This window comes from Leucopleurus acutus (assembly GCF_964270905.1).
Source record: "Leucopleurus acutus genome assembly, chromosome: 1".
Lineage (NCBI taxonomy): Eukaryota > Metazoa > Chordata > Mammalia > Artiodactyla > Delphinidae > Leucopleurus > Leucopleurus acutus.
The window spans coordinates 62,591,963-62,612,422 of record NC_139142.1 but is presented as its reverse complement, the minus strand read 5'-3'; the positions used below and the strand labels follow the sequence as shown (position 1 = coordinate 62,612,422).

General features: G+C 34.0%; 1 protein-coding gene across 1 annotated transcript in view; it reads right to left on the bottom strand.

Moving 5' to 3' along the window:
* Positions 1 to 20,460, bottom strand: part of RALGAPA1 (Ral GTPase activating protein catalytic subunit alpha 1) — a 220,419-nt gene that overhangs the window by 137,466 nt on the left and 62,493 nt on the right. The window contains exons 9-12 of the mRNA XM_082844727.1: positions 19,903 to 20,111; positions 17,210 to 17,449; positions 5,367 to 5,564; positions 1,637 to 1,774 (exon numbers count right to left, since the gene is read on the bottom strand). Coding sequence (XP_082700853.1) covers positions 1,637 to 1,774; positions 5,367 to 5,564; positions 17,210 to 17,449; positions 19,903 to 20,111 — 785 coding nt within the window. The remainder of the gene's footprint in view (positions 1 to 1,636; positions 1,775 to 5,366; positions 5,565 to 17,209; positions 17,450 to 19,902; positions 20,112 to 20,460) is intronic.

Genomic DNA, 20,460 nt, shown 5'->3' with positions numbered 1-20,460 from the left:
TGATGGACGGGCAAGACCAGAAGCAAGAATACTAATTAGAAATTTATTGCAATAATCCAGATGAAAGATTACTGAGGCTTGAACACAAGAAGTAGTGTGAGTGCGGAACAGCAGTCAGATTCTGCATACATTCTGAAAGTTGACAGGATCTGTCGTCAAATTAGATATAAGATATAGAAGAAATATAGGAAATTAGATGGCCTGAGCAACTGAAAAACAGCTGCCATCAAATGAAGTGAGGAAAACTGCAGGAAGAGCATGTTTGTTGAACTAGGTGAGAAGCCAAGTTTTAGACATGTCAAGTTTGAGGTATCTATTAGATATTCAAGTGAAGATGCCAACTTGGCATTTGAATATTTGAGTTCAGGACTCATAGAGTTCAGATAAGAAGTCTCAGACTAGAGATAAAATGTAGAAGCTGCAGTATATAGATGACACTTAAAGCCATAGGAATGGATGAGATCAACAAGTGAGTAAGTTTACATAGAAAAGAGATCTGAAAGCTGATTCCTGGGCACTTCAACATGAAAAGTTGAGAAATATATTGAAAAATCAGTATAAAAAAAAAAAAATCTGAGAAGAGGCCAGTGAGTTAGGAGAAACACAGGAGGGTATGCTACTCTGAAGGCCAGATGAAGAAGGGTTTCAACAGCGAGGGAATGATCTACTCTGTAGAATGCTCCAGACAACTCTAGTAAAATTAGGATTGGAAAACATCCATTCCATTTAACAATGGGGAGGTCACATGTGGCCTTGACAAAAACAGTATCGTTTAAAAAAATGAATGAATATAATGAACTAAAAATCAGTAACAAAAAGACAAACAATCCAAAAGAATAATGGAAAAAGCATATTAACAGGCCATTCATACATGAGAAAAGATGCTCAATTTCAGTAGTGATGAAGGAAAAGCAAATTGAAACAGGGAAACAAAAACTAAGAAAAAATGAAACAACATTTCACACACACAGGAGCAGCAAAAATTAAAATCTGACTATACAAGTAATGAGGAAGATATAAGGAAATGAGAACTTACAAGCACTACTAGACAGAATGTAAATTATTATAACCATGCCGGAGAACAATTTGGCAATAACAGTAAAGTAAAGCTGATAATGTACAAATGCTCCAACCCAGTAATTCCACTTCTATGTATATATCCTAGGGAAATTCTCCCACATGTGCCCAAAAATACATATATAGCATGTTTAATGTAGCATTATCTGGAATACTGAGAAACTGGAAACAAAAAACCATCAACAAAAAAAGGAATAAATATGAAATAACCATAAATTGTAATATCACAAAGTACTTTGAAATGAATTAACTATGGCTATGTATCAACAACAAATCTCAAAAACATAATGGTTAATGCAAAATGTTGCAGATGACAGTACACCATGACACAATTTATATAAAGTTTAAAACTGTCTAGAAAAAAAAATGTAGTGTTTATCAATATATTATGAAGTGAAATGAAAGTTAAGGGAAAAAAAAATTAATATGGCATAATGATAATTAATAAATGTGGGTGGTGAGTTCATTACATTTTAAAAATTACACTGAAATACTGAATTTTGTATTTGAAATATTTAATGATTTTTATTTTATTTTTAAAAAATAACAAGTGATCTACCTGCAAAACTGCTTGGGCACCAGCTCGTATGTTTTGTTCTATGGCTTCTTCAGAAGCATTATGAAGAACATCTTGGTAGGTGCCATTTTTTGCCCAAGTGGAATTTCGAACATGATCGGCAATACTGGTCCCATTTTCCTGAAGCAAAATATCAAGTTTTTAATATTTCATCAATTAAGAATGCTGTGACAAGTCAATAAGCTGAAGAAGTAAACTGGAAACTACTGGGTCCCTCTGCTAAACATCTTCTCAAAATAGAACATACCCTATTTGACTACAAAAACAATGCATAGGTGCACTGTAAAAAAGGTTCTCACTGACAAAAATACAAAGAAAGTAAAAACAAATCATCCTTAAGGACCAGCCAAAAATTGTATTATTTCAGATACAGACATTTTTCTATCTATCTAATGTATAAACCTCCCTTCTATACATTTACACACTCAAGAATAGGATCATATGATTTACAGCTTTGTAAAGATAAATTCTGTTGTAAAGTAAATAAATGCCAGAATCCAAATGACTTAAATAAAACAATAGAAAATAGCTTCTATTTATCCTACTTAAGAGTAGTAAAATTCCTGTTATCCGAAGATAGATGAATACTGCTACTTCAAACCACTAACACTGCAGCTTTCTGCTTGAGTTTAGCTGTCAAAGTCCCGCTGACTAGGGAGCTCCCTCAGTCAAACAGAAATTTCACTCAGAGTTGATCCCTTTTTTAAAGTTTCTCTCTAGTTTCTTTCTGCTTTTGGTCACTCACCAATATCTTCAAATACTTTTTTTAAATATATATTTTAATATATATTTTTAATATACAATTTTAATATATGGGAGGTTCAGTCTAATATAAACTATTGTTTCATTACCAGAAGCAGTACTGGAACTCAGTGCTGTCCGAGTAGCCAATACAATATGCCATGGTCTGATCTATAGCTTTCTCTCAAGCTTCATACTTCTATGATCAGGTATCTTCTGAACAGTTCTTCCAGAATGACCCACAAGCACCTCAACTTCAAGATACTTAAAAGTAAATTTACATAACCATGCCCTCCCCTTCCTACCAACTCCTATAGCCTCCTTGGCCGCCATCACCATCACCGCACTTATTTTTTCTCCTATTCATGTGCGAATGGCAACTACCCTGGTTGCAAAAAAAAGAAACTTGGGACACCTTTTCGTTCCTCATACCCAATTAATCATCAAAATACTGGTTTCACCACCAAGGGAGCTCATTTATCTGTCTTCTCCCTTATATTCCCATTGTAACTGCCACTGTCCTTTATCAGGTATTTATTATCTCACTTCTGATACTTCCTAACTAGTGTCCTTGCCTCCAGACTGACCTCCAATCTATCTTCCACTCTGAGCTTGGTATGAGCCTTCTGAAATATGTAACTATCCATGCCATTTTTCTATTCATAATCTTTCCAGTGTCTAGAATGTAATCAAAGTCCACTACAATGGCACACAAGTTACTAAACAGAGCCTAGTTCTTGTCTATCTCACATTTCTTACCACTCTCAACCACCTGCTCTTAGCTACAGCCAAATAAAAGTCTTAGTGTCTCGTACATCTTTGTAGAAGTTATTCACACTGTGTGGCTCCTTTCCCATTTGTTACCTGCTCTTTGTATTATAGTACTTCCTCACTGAAGCCTTTCTTAGGCAGAATTAGGTATTCCCTCTTTCACACTGTAGGATCATAGCAATAATATTGTTTTATAATACTTAAATTTGCATGCTTGTCTTCTTGCTAAATCATTGTTACATAAAGATAGAAATGATGTCTTTTCATATTTCTATCTCTAACACTTGTTCTCAAAATGGACATTACATATTTTAGACAGCACTCAAACTTGTCGGAGTGTTTTATTGTCACAAGAATTGAGAATATCACTGGGATTTAATGGGATAAGGCAGGTAATGCTAAACATACAAGGCACATGACAGTCTGCACATACACAAACTGTCCTGTATTCTGCATGTCTTTCAAATGTGTCACAGACAATTTGTGAATAAAAAACCCATTAATAATTAATGATTTGAATCTGTAACAACTCCATTTTATAATTAACACCAAATTTTAAATGATTTATATACACATATATCGAATTTACCAGAAATACAAATCAATTAAAGATTACAACTTTTGTTTTTTGGTTCACGCCATTAGCAAGAAATCACATCTCTAATGGCAACACTGGTGAAGTATGGAAGGAGCCAATAGAACACACCTATGCAATATACCTACATCACCCTGCATTTGTAGCTTCCTTCCTTCTGGCTTTCCTCCCTCCTTTCTACTGCTTGTGTTTTTACTATGTATGTAGGTAGATTTATTATCTATCATTTTTATTTAAGGATACTAAATGACAGAGGGTAGGCTCAGTATTGAGCTATAAATTCATAACAAAAAACTAGAGGAGAACAAATTATTTAGATAGGTTTATTTTCTAGCTTGATGCAAAACCTGGATGTTTTTGCTGGTACATAACAAATACAACTGTGAATATTCTTTCATAATTTATATAATTTTATTTACTTCAATTATATTTCTTAGTTTCATTTTTTCCCTCTAGAACTAGGGGAGGATGCCAAATATACATATATATATGTATATATCATATGATACATATATATATCATATATACATGTATATATGTATGATATATACATATATATCATATATACATATTCATATATAAATATTGATTCATTGAATCCCTATAGAATGTGCCTATTATTCATTTATATGTTAATATCCTGAAAAAAACCCACTGATGAAGTTAAATTAACCACCAAGGTGATTACCAAGTCACTCCTATCTGGATTTAGTAAGATATATGTCAATATCAGAGTGTAACTTTTTGGTGAGAATCTGACCAATGGCAAGTGTGGAACACAAACCAGAATACTCTGAATTCTTTCTTGGGAATTTCTGCACTAGAGCTGACTGCAGAATAAAAAACATCCTGACCTGTTAAGTAAGCTGGTCTGTGAAAAGAAGTACTGCAGTTTACTCACAGAGGGGAAAGAATGAGATAAGAGAGAGCACGAGTGGAATTTGGGTCCCTGGTTCCATTTACTCCTGAAGTCTAAATGAATAAGACAGGCAAGGGGGAGTTGCACTTTGGTAATCACTCTAAGATGTATTGGGGGATCTTAGCTCTCCAACCAGGGATCGAACCCAGGCCTAGCAGTGAAAGCATCGAGTCCTAACCACTGGACAGAAAGGGAATTCCCACCACACTTTTAAATATTATACCTTTTATAATAGCATCTAATTTTGATCCAGGCAATGACTTAAAGAATCAGAATACAACCTCTTTTAAAGTTGTCACATCAAAGAGCTTTGGGATAGGGTACTGAGGTAACTGTTACATTAACTAAATTGCAAAATATAACTGACCCTTGAACAACACTGGGTTTAGGGTGCCAACCCTCCGAGCAGTCAAAAATCTGCGTATGACTTATAGCTGGCCCTCAGTATCCAAGGTTCCTCCGTGTCTGAAAGATTCAACCAACTATGGATCATGTGGTACTGTAGTACTTATTCAATACTATTGAAAAAATCCTTGTATAAATGGACCCACACAGTTCAAACCCATGTTGCTCAAGGATCAACTGTATACTCAAAGGTATCTTTATCTTCCCATTTATCCTGTATTATCTCACTCTGTGAAAATCTAATCTATTAAACATACTAAAATACGTAAGTCTTATTTTACCTCTTCTCTCTTTTCTCCTTCTTCCATAGAAATATCATGGTCTGTGACATTGTCAATGCATGGTAAGTCTGAAGATGAGATCACAATTTCTTCAGGCTCTTGCATGAACAAAGGCTTTTCCTCTTGCTGGATCCATTCTTGATATACTTTTACCACTCTTCTCATAGCTGCTGCTTCACAAATTGGTAATAAAAATGCCTAGTGAAAAAAGAAAAGAGAGAATATAGATAATGATACCTTTTACTTTGACACAAACCACTAACACATACATTTCTATCTTGTTATAAAATGTGAGGTATAAATGGTTTTTAAAGAGTTAAAGTCAACCAATTCATGGTCAGAAAGAAACCTTTTGTCTCCAAATAATTTGTAAATACATTAAGACAGAAATACTTTTAGTAGGGAGATACTGATTTCCAGCACAAGGAGCAAAGAATTGTTTCAACTGTACTATCTCAGAATGAACATACTCCTTGTAACTATGCTCCTAAAAGCTTAATGTAAATACACCTTTTCATAATAAATCACATTTTTGTAACTTATATTATTAGGCTTTTTAAAATTAACATTAAAATGAATTTTGATAAAAAGATTTTAATCAAAAAACAAAAACTATGACTCTAAGAAGTAATAAAAATACCATGTAATGAGGCAACTTAGTTTTTCTAAGAGTATTTTTAAGAAGTTACATCTTTCTTCTTTCATTTTACATATATAAAGTTATACAAGTTAAATAATAAGGCAAAAAATACTTAGAAAGTTAACAGAATATCTTACAGTTATTCTTTCCTTAGGTACTTTCAGGTTGCCGTAAGTTTTAAAAAAGTATGTATCTTCCGCATCACAAAAACATTGTCATGTGAAAAAAAAAACTTTTTTATACAATTCATACTTGCATAAATAAAGCAATAAAAATACTCGTAATCTCACTATCCAAAGTCCTTCCCTTATGCATGTTTGTGTTTATGTGTTAACGTTTTCACTTTACTTTTTTACAAATAGAACTTGACTTTTTTTTTACAACCACTACCTATTAATTTCAACTGTAAAAATCCAAGACCTTTACCTAAAACCTGCCACTTTCTACTCTAGAATTATCAGTAGGTGTATTTAATAATAATCATGGGGTTAAATGACTTTATCTGATTGAAACTCGCCAAGAAAATCAGGTTCCTGAGATAATGATGAAAAGTTAATGTGTAATATCAATAGGGTATTTAATGTTCTTTGGTAATCCTTTTATTTATTTGCTATTATTGATTCCCTAGCAAACTACTGCATTGGCCAAAAGGTTCATTCAGTTTTTTCCATAAGATGGCTCTAGCAGCACTTAGTTGTCTTTAACTTCATTCGAAACTATTTCGTTAGATTGTATGTGACAGCTGTCATATCAACGTGCATTTTAAAAAAGACTTATCAAAATTGGTGAATTTTTGTGTAGCCATTTTAATATTGAAGATAGAAGAAAAAAAGCAACATTTTCAGCATATTATGCTTTATAATTTCAAGAAAGGTAAAAACTTAACTGAAATGCAAAAAAATATTTCTGTGGTATATGGAGAAGGTGCTGTGACCTATCAAACATGTCAAAAATAGTTTGTGAAGTTCGTGCTGGAGATTTCTCCCTGGACAATGCTCTAGGGGTCAGGTAGACCAGCTGAAGTTGATAGCAATCAAATCGAGACATTAATTGAGAACAATCAACATTGTTGATACTCAAAATATCCAAATCAGGCACTGAAAATCATTTGCACCAGCTTAGTTATGTTCATCACTTTGATGTTTGGGTTCCACATAAGTTAAGAGAAAAAAACCTTCTTGACCATATTTCTGCATGCAATTCTCTACTGAAACATAACGAAAACGTTCCATTTTTAAAACAAATTGTGATGGGCGAAGAAAAGTGGATACTATACAACAATGTGGAACTGAAGAGATCGTGGGGCAAGCGAAATGAACCACCACCAACCACACCAAAGGCTGGTCTTCATCCATAGAAGGTGATGTTGTGTATATTGAGATTGGAAGGGAGTCCTCTATTATGAGCTCCTTCCGGAAAACCAAACGATTAATTCCAACAAGTACTGCTCCCAATTAGACCAACTGAAAGCAGCACTTGACGAAAAGTGTCCAGAATTAGTCAACAGAAAGCGAATAATCTTCCATCAGGCTAATGCAAGACCTTATTTCTTTGATGACCAGGCAAAAACTGTTAAAGCTTGGCTGGGAAGTTCTCATTCATCTGCTGTATTCATAAGAAATTGCACCTTTAGATTTCCATTTATTTTGGTCTTTACAAAATTCTCTTAATGGAAAAAATTTCCATTTCCTGGAAGACTGTAAAAGGCACCTGGAACAGTTCTTTGCTCAAAAAGGTAAAACGTTTTGGAAAGATGGAATTATGAAGTTGCCTGGAAAATGGCAGAAAGTAGTGGAACAAAAGGGTGAAGACGTTGTTCAATAAAGTTCTTGGTGAAAATGGAAAATGTCTTTTATTTTTACTTAAAAACCGAAGGCACTTTTTGGCCAACCCAATACGTTACTTACTACTTTCCTCCATCTAACAAACCCATTCCAAATTCTCATTCTCATGTTCCAGCAGCTTAATGGTCAATGGCATAATTTTGATCATCATTGCCTGCTCTAAGACTATTTTACAACTGAAGCAACAGCTCGGCCTTCCTTAAAGATTTAAAAAACAAAACAAAACAAAAAATACCTCAAATAATCTCCAAAAAGTTCTATTCTCAGATACTGAAAAATCAACTTTAAAAAAAATTAGCATGGGAATTTGCTTTATTTTCTGCTCATTTTTGCTATGAACTGAAAACTGGTCTAAGAAAAAGTTTACTAATTTTAAAAATATTAGATCCAGAGCTAAGATTTTCATTATTGCATAAATTATCACACTATACCCCAAGTGGCTGGATGAATCTACTAAAGACTAGAGTGTATATGTATGACATTTGTCCTTACAGGCCCCTACACTGATTCTGCTGACACCCTAAATAAGGATCTTGAGGAAAGACTGGTGTTAGCCATGGCTAAAAATCTGATGCATAAAAACTAGAGGGCCATTTTATACATTTACAATGAGAAATGGTTGTCTCAGACCAGAAAATTCAAATCCATATTGGCACCTTATCTTTCTACAAAGAAGAACCACTCACAATCAGACATCGGTATTAATTGATAATAAGGGAAACGGTCATCATAGGCAAGAATATTTGAATCAATGTGCTCAGCAAATTTTCTCTCTGTACGTAGACCTGCATGAGGTCATCTCCAGTTTTATGGTTCTATGACCATAAAACATCATAACCAGACAACTACATGGAGGAAGAATCAAAACAATAGGAGATGGAAAAAATCAAACATTTGATGATATCAGCTTAAGATAACCTGATATACACAGTTTTCTAATAATTGGCTTTGCCAATGGGGTCTGATTTACTGGTAGCTAAGGCTCTCTTCTTCAGTGAAAAAACACTAACAAAACATGTTGGTCTCTGATTATTCTTTTAATGTGCTTCCATTATTAATTAACCCAGATTGTGACAGACACATTCTTTAAAATTTAATCAAATACAATGAGCATTTAGCAGACCTGGGAATTTTTTGTCTCCTTAAAGCAGTGGTTTGCATTTTGGTCTCAGAACCCCTAATCTGCTATATGTTAACACAAATAACACATTTTCCAAATTAAAAGAAGAGTGGCATTATTTTACATTTTTGCAAATCTCCTTAATGTTTAGCTTAATATAGAAGACAGTTGGATTCTCTTATCTGCTTGCTTCTACATTAAATCTGATACAGTATCACATGTCAGGTATGCTCTGGAAAACTTCACAGTACACTTGTGAAACAACAAGAGTGAAAAAGGTTTTGACCTTATGAACCTCAAAAGATCCTGGAGATTTCTCATGAGCCCCAGATTATACTTTGCCACCCACTGACTTCGGAACAAAATTATGCATATGTATGTATGTTTATATTTTTTAAATTTACATACATATAAAATAAATCTGTGGTGCTTTTAAAGGTTAAACTCTTGATGTGTTATATTTACCTCGTATCAAAGTACTTGGGGCTCCTCACTGTAGCCTCCAAGTACTAACAACATAAAGCACAATAAATGGGTTTCCTTATGAAATAGAGGGTTAATGCCTGGAGTCCATTTATGCCTATTCTATTGGATATGGAGAACAATTTTATCATTTCAAATAACCTGGGCATTTATGTTTTACAGTTGTATCTTTGTTTTAAAGATACGTAACAATATAAATACTTTCATCTGAGATAGAACTCACAATCATTAAACTGGCCCTAAAAAAAACATTATCAGCTATATAACAAATTAGCTCAAGACTTAGCTTCTAGAAATACATGTTAGCCCTGAGCTAGGACTGACAAAGTGCCCAGCATTCAACGGTTACTGAGCTTGATTCATTTACCAAATATTTATTAGGTTCCTAACTCACTGCCATGCACTATGGCTACAATGATGAATGAGAAAGAGAAGTATTCATGGAGGGTAATATGAAAGATCAAAATTGAACAAACATTCAAAAAAATAATTATAAAACTCAGGAGAGGTACTATGAAGAAGAGTACAGCTTTCAAAAACATCATTAAAAAAGAGGTACTTACTGTGTGTGTGTGTGTGTGTGTGTGTGTGTGTGTGCGCTCGCACGCACATGTGTGGGCAGGTGCTTCTACCTGTCTGTGTGGGTGGGTGGGTGAATTGGTGAGGGTGGTCATAGAAAACTTTTCTAGTGTAGACACATTTAAGCTATGACCTAAAGGTTGAGTAGCCAGGCGGGAAGGATAGAGAGGAAAGAGGCGAAGGTTGAAGGACAAAAGTTCAGATAGGGAAACAGTAAGTGTAACGGCTATGAGGATGAAATTATTTGAAAGATGAAAAGTAGAGACATTTCTACTAAAATTATTTACCTATAAAGGACTTGTGCTCTAGCTGGGATTGCTAAGGGCAAAATCATTCTATGCCCATATACCTGATAATTAATGGAATATTTCTGTCTATACTATAATATACTGTAGAACATATGAGCCTTCAAAATCAGGAAAGAAACTATTACACAGATTCTCAATTTTGCAAATTTATCATCAGTATTAAGCAGGTAAAAATAGCTTTCCTAATACAATCTAATCTTCAAAATTGATTTCTTTTCAAAACATGAATGACTCATTGGAGTCACCATCCTAAAATCTATTTTTCCTTAAGTTTTACCTTAAAAATCACTTTAAAAAAAATAGCTGTTACAATAAAAATAACATCTCAGAGAACTTCAGTTCCCAGCAATATCATAAAAAAGATATCCTGGGGGCTTCCCTGGTGGCACAGTGGTTGAGAATCTGCCTGCCAATGCAGGAGAAACGGGTTCGAGCCCTGGTCTGGGAAGATCCCACATGCCGCGGAGCAACTGGGCCCATGAGCCACAACTACTGAGCCTGCGCGTATGGAGCTTGTGCTCCACAACAAGAGAGGCTGCGATAGTGAGAGGCCCGTGCACCGCGATGAAGAGTGGCCCCCGCTCGCCACAACTAGAGATAGCCCTTGCACAGAAACGAAGACCCAACACAGCCATAAATAAATAAATTAAATTAAAAAAAAAAAGATATCCTGGAATCTACCTGCACAGAACACCTAAAAATTATCACAAAAAAATATAATATACATTTTTAAAAGAATGGCTCAGCTTGTGAGGATATTCTGAGTCTAGAACAAAATGAAAGTATTAATCTAGAGAGGCAAATAATCAATGCAGCTGCTGGGTGCTGCCCTGGACAGCCTCCAGAGCTTTGGTTTAAAAGGTCAACTGTATAGAGGGGAGAGACAGATCAGAATCCTACTGACAGCTGATAACAATGAAGGCTATATCCTCAATACAAAGGTGAGCTAGGAGGGAAGAAAATAACTTGACTCCAGAGAAGAGTCAGTGAGGAAACTTGTCTGTTGACTTGGGGTAGGGGAATATGAGATAAGAACAGCCTTCCCTGCAAATTCATATTCTCAGGCTGGCCATCACCTAACTATGAGTGCTGCAAAGTGAGAAGAATCATAAGCTAAGAATTGTAATTTAAAGTAAACCAAGGTTGACAGGACCCCTGAACACCTGAGAGAAGCAAGTGCAAATCCTCTCTGGAGAAACACATCCTTCAACCCAGGTTTCAAAGTAATTTCCACAAAATTCCAAAGAAATGTAACCTCTTAACACAAAAATCCAAAACAAATGAGGGTGAGTAAACAGAAACAACAAGGCCAGAACTGCAAAAACTTAAGTTACTGGAATTACTGGAATAAGGAATATTAAATAAGTATTTTAATACATTTTAATTAAGAAGAAAGTGAAAATATGAACAAAGAATAAGCCACTGAAAAAAATGACTAGACAGATATTAAAAAAACAACCAAATACAACTTTTGGAAATTAAAATATAAAGAGCATCATAAAAAACACAATAAGGGGAATTCTGTTTCCAACAGTGTCATGGACCAGGTAACCTGACCAACCTTACAACTAAAAAAACAAAAATAATACATTTTTAAAAAAACTTTAATCTTCTTAAATGCACTGATGAGCCATAAAATAGGAAGAAATATTTGAAAATGAAAACCTACATAAAGTCCAAATTCAAGAGAGGTCTTAGGTGTAGCAATAAAGCTGACTTTCACTTTGAATGAAACCAATTACTTTTATGGAACTATTGGGGCAAGGAAGGAAGAACAATAGGAAACCTCCAAACAAATTTGGGATTCCAAAGAACAATATATCATCAGTGTGATGCTGAATTAGAAATAAACCCACTTAACTAAAAGTTTGCAAGGAAAACTGCCCATATTTAGATGCAAAGTAGATAACAGAAATCTTGTCATAGACACTAACCAAAAGCTAGTCTTAATACAGGTTTATACTGTACATTCATTATTATCTGGCTGGCTTAAACTTCAAATCAAGAATTCAGTTTAATGAAGTTGGAAGTGTTTCCTTGCATCTATGTGAAGCAAATGCAATTCCTCTCTGAAGCAATCAACCTTTAACAAACCAAATCAAGAAACAGTCATAAGCAGCAAAAGCTCAGAATCAAAGTTCTGAATTTCTGAAATCACAAAACAGTGCAAGAAATATTACAAGATATTTCAAGAGAATATAGCATCATGAGAAGGAGCATTCAGAAACAAAATATGGCAGAATCAGACCTATGAAGACCTCAGGAATATTAGGGTGATCAATCAATATAAAATAACTAAGTTTCATATTAATACATAAAATGAAAGTAATGAACTAGAGACCATAAAATTGACCAAGCAGACTGGCCAACTTCTAGAAACAGCTGTAATTAGAAAGAAAGTATCCAGAATGCAGCACAGAGAGACAAAGTGATGGAAAATATATGTGAGAGGTCAGTAGACGTATGAAGTGGGAAGGTCTAACACAACATCTTGAAAGGCAAGAAAAAAATGGGACAGAGGCAAGGTTTAAAGAGAGAATGGCTGGAAAATTTCCAGAATTGTCAAATTATACTAATCCATAATTACAGTATCCCCAAAGTATCCCCTGAAGAATAAATAAAAGGAAATCTAGACCTGGACATACCACAGTAAAATACAAAATGCCAAACGCTAAAAAAAGGTACAAAAAGAGCCAGAGAAAAGATAACTGCACTAAGAGTTCAACTGTTGATTGACATCTCAACAGCAACAATGTAAAACAGAAAAGTGGGAAAGCATCTGAGTGTCCGAAATGTACTAGGTGAAAATAACTGTCAATCTAGAATTTTATGTCCAGGGGAAAAAGTATTTCAAGAATGTGGGCAAAATAAAGACATTTTCAGAGCAAAATCTTGTGTTTGAAAGCAACGGGCATCCAAAAGTAAATTCTAAATGATGAACTTCAAGCAGGGTGGGTTGGCCAAAACATGCCTTCAGTTTTTAAAGTAAAACTAAAAGACACATTTTCCATTTTCACCAAGAACGTTATTGAATAACATATTCATCCTTTTGTTCCGTTACCTTCTGCCATTTTTTGGGCAACTTCATAATTGAAGTTGCCTGAAAAACTTATCTTTTACCCAAAACTTTTTATCTTTTTAAGCAAAGAACTGTTCCAGGTGCCTTTTACAGGCTCCAGGGAATTGAAATTTTTTCCATTAAGAGAATTTTGTAAAGACCTAAATAAATGTAAATCTGAAGGTGCAGTGTCTGGTGAATATGGCAGATTAATCAGAACTTCCCAGCAAAGCTGTAATGGTTTTTTCCTGGTCATCAAAGAAACATGCGGTCTTCCATTATCCTGATGGAAGATAATGCCTTTTCTATTGACTAATTCTGGAGGCTTTTCGTCGGGGGCTGCTTTCAGTTGGTCTAACTGGGAGCAGTACTTGTTGGAATTAATCGTTTGGTTTTCCAGAAGGAGGTCATAATAGAGGACTCCCTTCCAATCCCACTATATATACAACATCACCTTCTTTGGATGAAGACTGGCCTTTGATGTGGTTGGTGGTGGTTCATTTCGCTTGCCCCACAATCTCTTCCGTTCCACGTTGTTGTACAGTATCCACTTTTCAACCCCCGTCACAACTGGTTTTAAAAATGGAATGTTTTCATTACATTTAAGTAGAGAATCACATGTGGAAATACAGTCAAGGTTTTTTTTTGCTTAACTTATGTGGAACCCAAACATCAAAGCAATGAACATAACCAAGCAGGTGAAAATGATTTTCAATGCTTGATTTGGATATTTTGAGTATACTGGCTATCTCCCACATGCTATAACATTGATTGTTCTCAATTAATGTCTTGATTTGATTGCTATCAACTTCAACTGGTCTACCCGTGCCCTGGAGCATCATCCAATGAGAAATATCTAGCACGAAACTTTGCAAACCACTTTAAAAAAATATATTTATTTGGCTGCGCCAGGTCTTAGTTGTGGTGTGTGGGGTCTTGGTTGCGGTATGTGGGATCTAGTTCCCTGACCAGGGATAGAACCCGGGCCCCCTGCATTGGGAGCATGGAGTCTTAACCACTGGACCACCAGGGAAGTCCCTGCAAACCACTTTGACTTGTTTGATAGGTCACAGCACCTTCTTCAAACACTGCAGAAATCTTTTTTTTGCCACTTCAGTTGCGTTTTTACCTTTCTTGAAATAGTAAAGCATAATATGCTGAAAATGTTGCTTTTTTCTTCCATCTTCAATATTAAAATGGCTACACAAAAATTCACCAATTTTGATGTCTTTTTTTAAATGCACACTGGTATGACAACTGTCACATATAATCTAACAAAACTGTTTCAAATGAAGCTAAAAACAACTAAGTGCTGCTAGAGCCATCTTATGGAAAAAAACAAATAAAGCTTTTGGCCAACGCAATAAATGGAAGATCTGAAAAGGGAGAAATCATAATCAAAATATATATATAGAACTGAATTATTTGGTAATAACAATATACAAGTTGGGGGAGAAATCAGAGTAATAATGTTCTACGATCCTTGTATTGATTAGGAAGAGGGTAAAAAAACACTAACTTTATATTTGGAAAGTGAAGTATGTATGCTAAAATTTATATAGTAATCACTAAAGGAAAAGGAATAGAGTAAAACTTTCAAACCAAGTGATGGGGAGGAGGAGGATACAGAATGAAAAAACATCAATTAAAAACAAAGCAAAAAATAGGAGAATTATGAAAAACTACAGACATAAGAAAAATAAAAAGAACAAAATAAGATAATATCAATAAATCCAAACATATCAGTAATTATAATAAATATTCCAGTTAAAAGACAAAAGATTTTTAAAAATCCAACCATATTTACAAGAGACATATAAAATGTAATGATATAAAAGGGCTGAAAATAAAAGGATTTAAAAAATATATACATGAGGCTAATTATAATAAAAAGAAAGTGGTATAAATGTACTACAAGTAGATAAAGTAGACTAGTACAAGTAGACTTTAAGCAAAAATAATTGCTACAGATGAAAAGGGCCATAAATAAAAGGCTTAACTCACCAAGATATAAAATTATAAATATGTATGTACTTAATTACAAAGATTCAAAATACATAAAGGAAAATTTATGGAACTACAAAGAAAAAAATAGACAAATCACCATCAGAATATAAGATTTTAATACACCCTTCTCCATAACTGTGAGGTCAAGCTAACCAAAAATCTTAAGAATATAGAAAAGGTGACTAAAGCAATAATAAGCTTGATCTAACAGACTTTAATAATCATGAATTCCAAAGGAAAGAATACATTCTCTTCTAACACACAGGACGTTTATGGAGGCTGACTACATACTGATTATACAGACTATATTCTCTGACCAAAAGAATCGCATTAGAAATCTGTAAGAAAAAGGAAAACTAGAAAAATCTTATATGTTTGGGAGACAGACACTGCTAAATAACTCATAGGTCAAAGAAAATATTAACATGAAAATTAGAAAATTTTTAGAAGTGAATAATAACAAAAATGCTATACATGGAAGTTTGTAGACTGTAGCTAAAACAGCATTAAGAGGTAAATTAATAGCCTCAAAAATACTTATATGAGAAAAATGTGAGGCTAATTAATTAGCTAGGAAAAGAACCATCAAATAAAATCAAGAAAAGCAGAAAGAAAGAACAAGGAGCAAAAATTAATAGAAGAGAAAACAAACATAAAACACAGAGGATCAACAAAGCCAAAAGCTCATTCTTTGCAGACTAATAAAACTGACAAATCTCTGGTAAGAATCATCAAGAAAAAAAACAAACAAGGAACAAATACTAACAGGAATGACAAGGGGAAACATTACTATAAATGCCCCAAGGATTAAAAAGCTTATAAGAGAATGTATTTAAAAACAAATGTAATGAACAAATTCCTAGAAAAACGAACACACTCAAGCTGACTCAAGAACTAGAAAACCTGAACAGTTCTTTAAGCTTTAAATTTTCCCACAAATATTCCAACCAGTTTTGTCAAATATCTTTCCTTTCACATTTGTCATATATTCTGTCAACACAAACCTTAAACTTGGCAACTAAGAATCACTACCAAAGCTACAGCAAGTTTGTGGCACAGAATAAAGAGCACTGACATGGGAACCAGGATCTGGGAGTCTTAGTCCTGGATCTACCACTTACTTGCTGTGAGACTTGAATGATCCCCTTCAGCTACAAAACTCAATGATGTTTACCTGCAAAAGTACCTTTGCTATTAAGAGCAAATGATTGGTTTTCATAAGGTTTATTTTCCCATAAAAATTTCTATGTAATTGAGAATGTGCACTTAGGAATTTCTAGCTATCTTTATGTGAAATAGCTTTTATTCGTTTTCCTTCCCTCTATTTCTTTATTTTATTCCCCAAATAATATCTGCCTTAAGCAAATTTAATTTCAGAATGCCTTAAAGGACAAAAACTGAGCCTCCAAGGGGAGGATAAAGACAATGAAAACATCGCTTCTTATATTCATAAACCACTTTTTATTGATTTTAGAGTGAAAGATAACATAATTTTTCTATAATTTATTAATCAAATGGTAGGAATAAAAGTTTCAAACCACAAAGTGAGTCACTAAGAAAATTATTCTGATAACAGAAGGAATATGGGAGGGGAGGGGATAATTATTAAACTAAAGTTACCATAAACTAAAAATATAAATAACTGAAAATATTAAAGAATTAGATGTAATAAACCAAAAAACTAAATATGAACTTTAAAAAACATTTCCATGAAGAATAAATTTTAAATAACTTAAAGTCAGTATATTCAATATTAAAAGCAAAAGTCTATATTACAAATTAAAAATACTGAGACGTATTTTACCTGACGAAATATCTCTGTGACAAAGTTTACATTACTTCTTTTAGAAGAAAAAACTCTGCGAACTATTTCAATGTCTGTGAGATGTTCTTCATCAATACTACAGAGACTAGAAGAGCTAGGTTCTCGCTCTGTGAGAGTGCTTGTGTTGGAATGAGACTGCTCGGGTTCTGTAGTTCTATCTGCTTTATCGGCATTATCATTTTTGTTTTCTTCTCTGGATACCAAACTAGCAGCTGCTCTCTAAAATAAAAACAAAAAGGGGAGAATATCATAACCATTTAAATCAATATTCTGTCTTCAAATAGCAAATACTGACAAAATCCAAAGCATTCCATAAGTAACTTACAGCACTGTTTAAAATCTATGCATAGAGTTTCATTTAGAATCTGTTCTAAATAGTTAAATGGCAATGAAATAACTTAGTATCTAAGTGATATAGTGATACTCACTAATCATCTATTCAATTAAGTTTATTTTTCAGTATGTTTGCAGAACAAACAAGTTACTAATTAAACTGGGTAAAAGAATAATGCCAAATGGAGTCAGCTCAGCTCATCAATAATAAATAAATACCTTAATTCTGGAATATTTATTCAGTAAGTTTTAATGTATAAATTCATCTCTATTTTACCTTAGACAAAAATTATACAAAGGAGGACTTCCCTGGTGGGAAAAAAATTAAAAAGAACAAAGGAGGACTTCCCTGGTGGCACAGTGGTTAAGAATCTGCCCTGCCAATGCAGGGGACACGGGTTTGATCCCTGGTCCAGGAAGATCCCACATGCCACGGAGCAACTAAGCCCATGTGCCACAACTACTGAGCCTGTGCCCTAGAGCCCACGCACCACAATTACTGAGCCTACATGCCACAACTAATGAAGCCTGCATGCCTAGAGCTCGCGCTCCACAAAAAGAGAAGCCACTGCAATGAGAAGCCCACGCACTGCAATAAAGAGTAGCCCCTGCTCTCTACAACTACAGAAAGCCTGTGAACAGCAATGAAGACCCAATACAGCCATAAATAAATAAATAAATAAATAAATAAATAAATAAATAAATAAATAAATAAATTTATTTTTAAAAAATAGAAGAAAAATTATGACAGAAAAAGTAGAAATTAAGCTAAAATAAAATACATATTAGAAAACTCTACATTCTAATAATTTAACAATTTTCACCATGACTGAAGATGATGGCTAAGCCTAGAGAAAAAGTTAAAGGCTTTAGGCAGTAATAAAGAAATTACTACCATGATATGATAGGAGTAGCACTATTCTGTGGTATGATAAATTACTTTCTGGTACATTATTCAATATTTGGTCGCAGTTTTGTCACCTATAAAAGAGTTAAAGTAAGTATGTAAATGATCTCAAATATGCTTCCCAATTTAAAAAAATCTCTAATTTTTAGTTTACTGAGCTCTGGGATCAGATAAAATAGTTCTGCTTGAGAGTTTCTACATTTAAAAATTCTTTGTAGAGAACCTAGAACAACATTTTGAGGAAAACACATCACATAATCTGCTACAGATAAATAAAAGGCTAGGGGGAATATAAGTCAAATTTTCTGAACACTAATGAACACACTTTATACCTCCACTTAATTTTTAAAGGATTTAAGAAGTTGTATAAAAAGCACACACATAAAATATTTTTAAAACTAAATGAGGAAATCCAAGAAAAGGAAAACAAAAATAATTTTTAAAACTCTGCAATATAGACAATTTCAGGAAAAAACACACATTGAGAGAGGAGAGCAAAGTGAAAAAGAAGTGTGAAAAAAGGGGAAATGGGTTAATTAAAAATAACAGAATTTTAAATATTAGTCCTTCCATAGTACAGCTGTGTAACTTTACATTGCATTTCTAGAGTCAGTGTTCTTCGTGAAAAGAGATGACATGACATGGAGACAGGACTTTAAAACAGCACTCTGCGAATACCTAGAAATCTAAAATGAACTATGAAAGTCATTTGATTGCAAATTGTTTCCAACTTCAAGAATTTGCATAATTCAGAATATTTTTATTTGTACAATTCAGGATGTTTTTAGTACTCTACAATTAACAAAATATAGAAATAAGCTGACTCTTGTATGTGACTGAAATTATCTTCTATACCTTACAGGTTTTATTTTTTTATTAAGAAAACTGTTGGTTCTATAATAATTGTTAAAATTCGGATTTATAAAATACATTTATACAAAGAAAATATCATTATTATTTGTTTTAAATGTGTTCTACAACTAAGGCAACTGAAATCAGCAGACAAATCCCTAAAGCCACGTTTAACTTTAAGAAGCTTACTCTAGGGCTTCCCTGGTGGCACAGTGGTTAAGAATCTGCCTGCCAGTGCAGGGGACATGGGTTCAATCTCTGGTCCGGGAAGATCCCACAAGCTGCGGAGCAACTAAGCCCACGCGCCACAACTACTGAGCCTGTTCTCTAGAGCCCGTAAGCTACAACTACTGAGCCTGCGTGCTGCAACTACTGAAGCCCTCACGCCTGGAGCCTGTGCTCCGCAACAAGAGAAGCCCGCAATGAGAAGCCCGCACACCGCAACAAAGAGTAGCCCCCCCGCTCACCGCAACTACAGAAAGACCATGCACAGCAATAAAGACCCAACACAGACAAAAATAAATAAATTAAATAAATTAATTTATATATTAAAAAAAAGCTTACTCTATGTGTGTATTACCTGAATATTCTTTGGCAAGACTTCACCTTCCATCCCAGGAATATGAGGTCCTGTATGTGGCTTTGGCTCCAGCCAGAATGAAACCAGCCAACGAATGACAATAACACGAGCCTTAATGAAAGGCTCCTTTGTACAATAGATTGCTTCATTGGTTTCAGCATCCTTCTTTATCATGACATAATGTGGCTTTGGTCTCATCTGTGGGATATCTATGCAAAATAAAACGAAAACCAAAATAAGAAAGGAATTATGCTTAGATAAATCTATGTTTTTAAATATTTGAGAAAACACTGTGATAATATTCTGGTTTAAGAAACAGAATTTGTACATTTTAAAATAATTTGCTAGATATTAGCATGGGATCTAGAAGACTGAACCATATACAGCTGATATATGGAAACATGTCTTTTTGCAAAATATCACTAAAAAATCATTAAAAGTACAAAGAAACTTCCAGAGCCATTTAAAATTAATGAGACCTTACTTCAATTAACCTAAGTCTGAAACACATATTTTGACATCATACAAAGTATGAGAATTTTTACAGCAAAATTATTT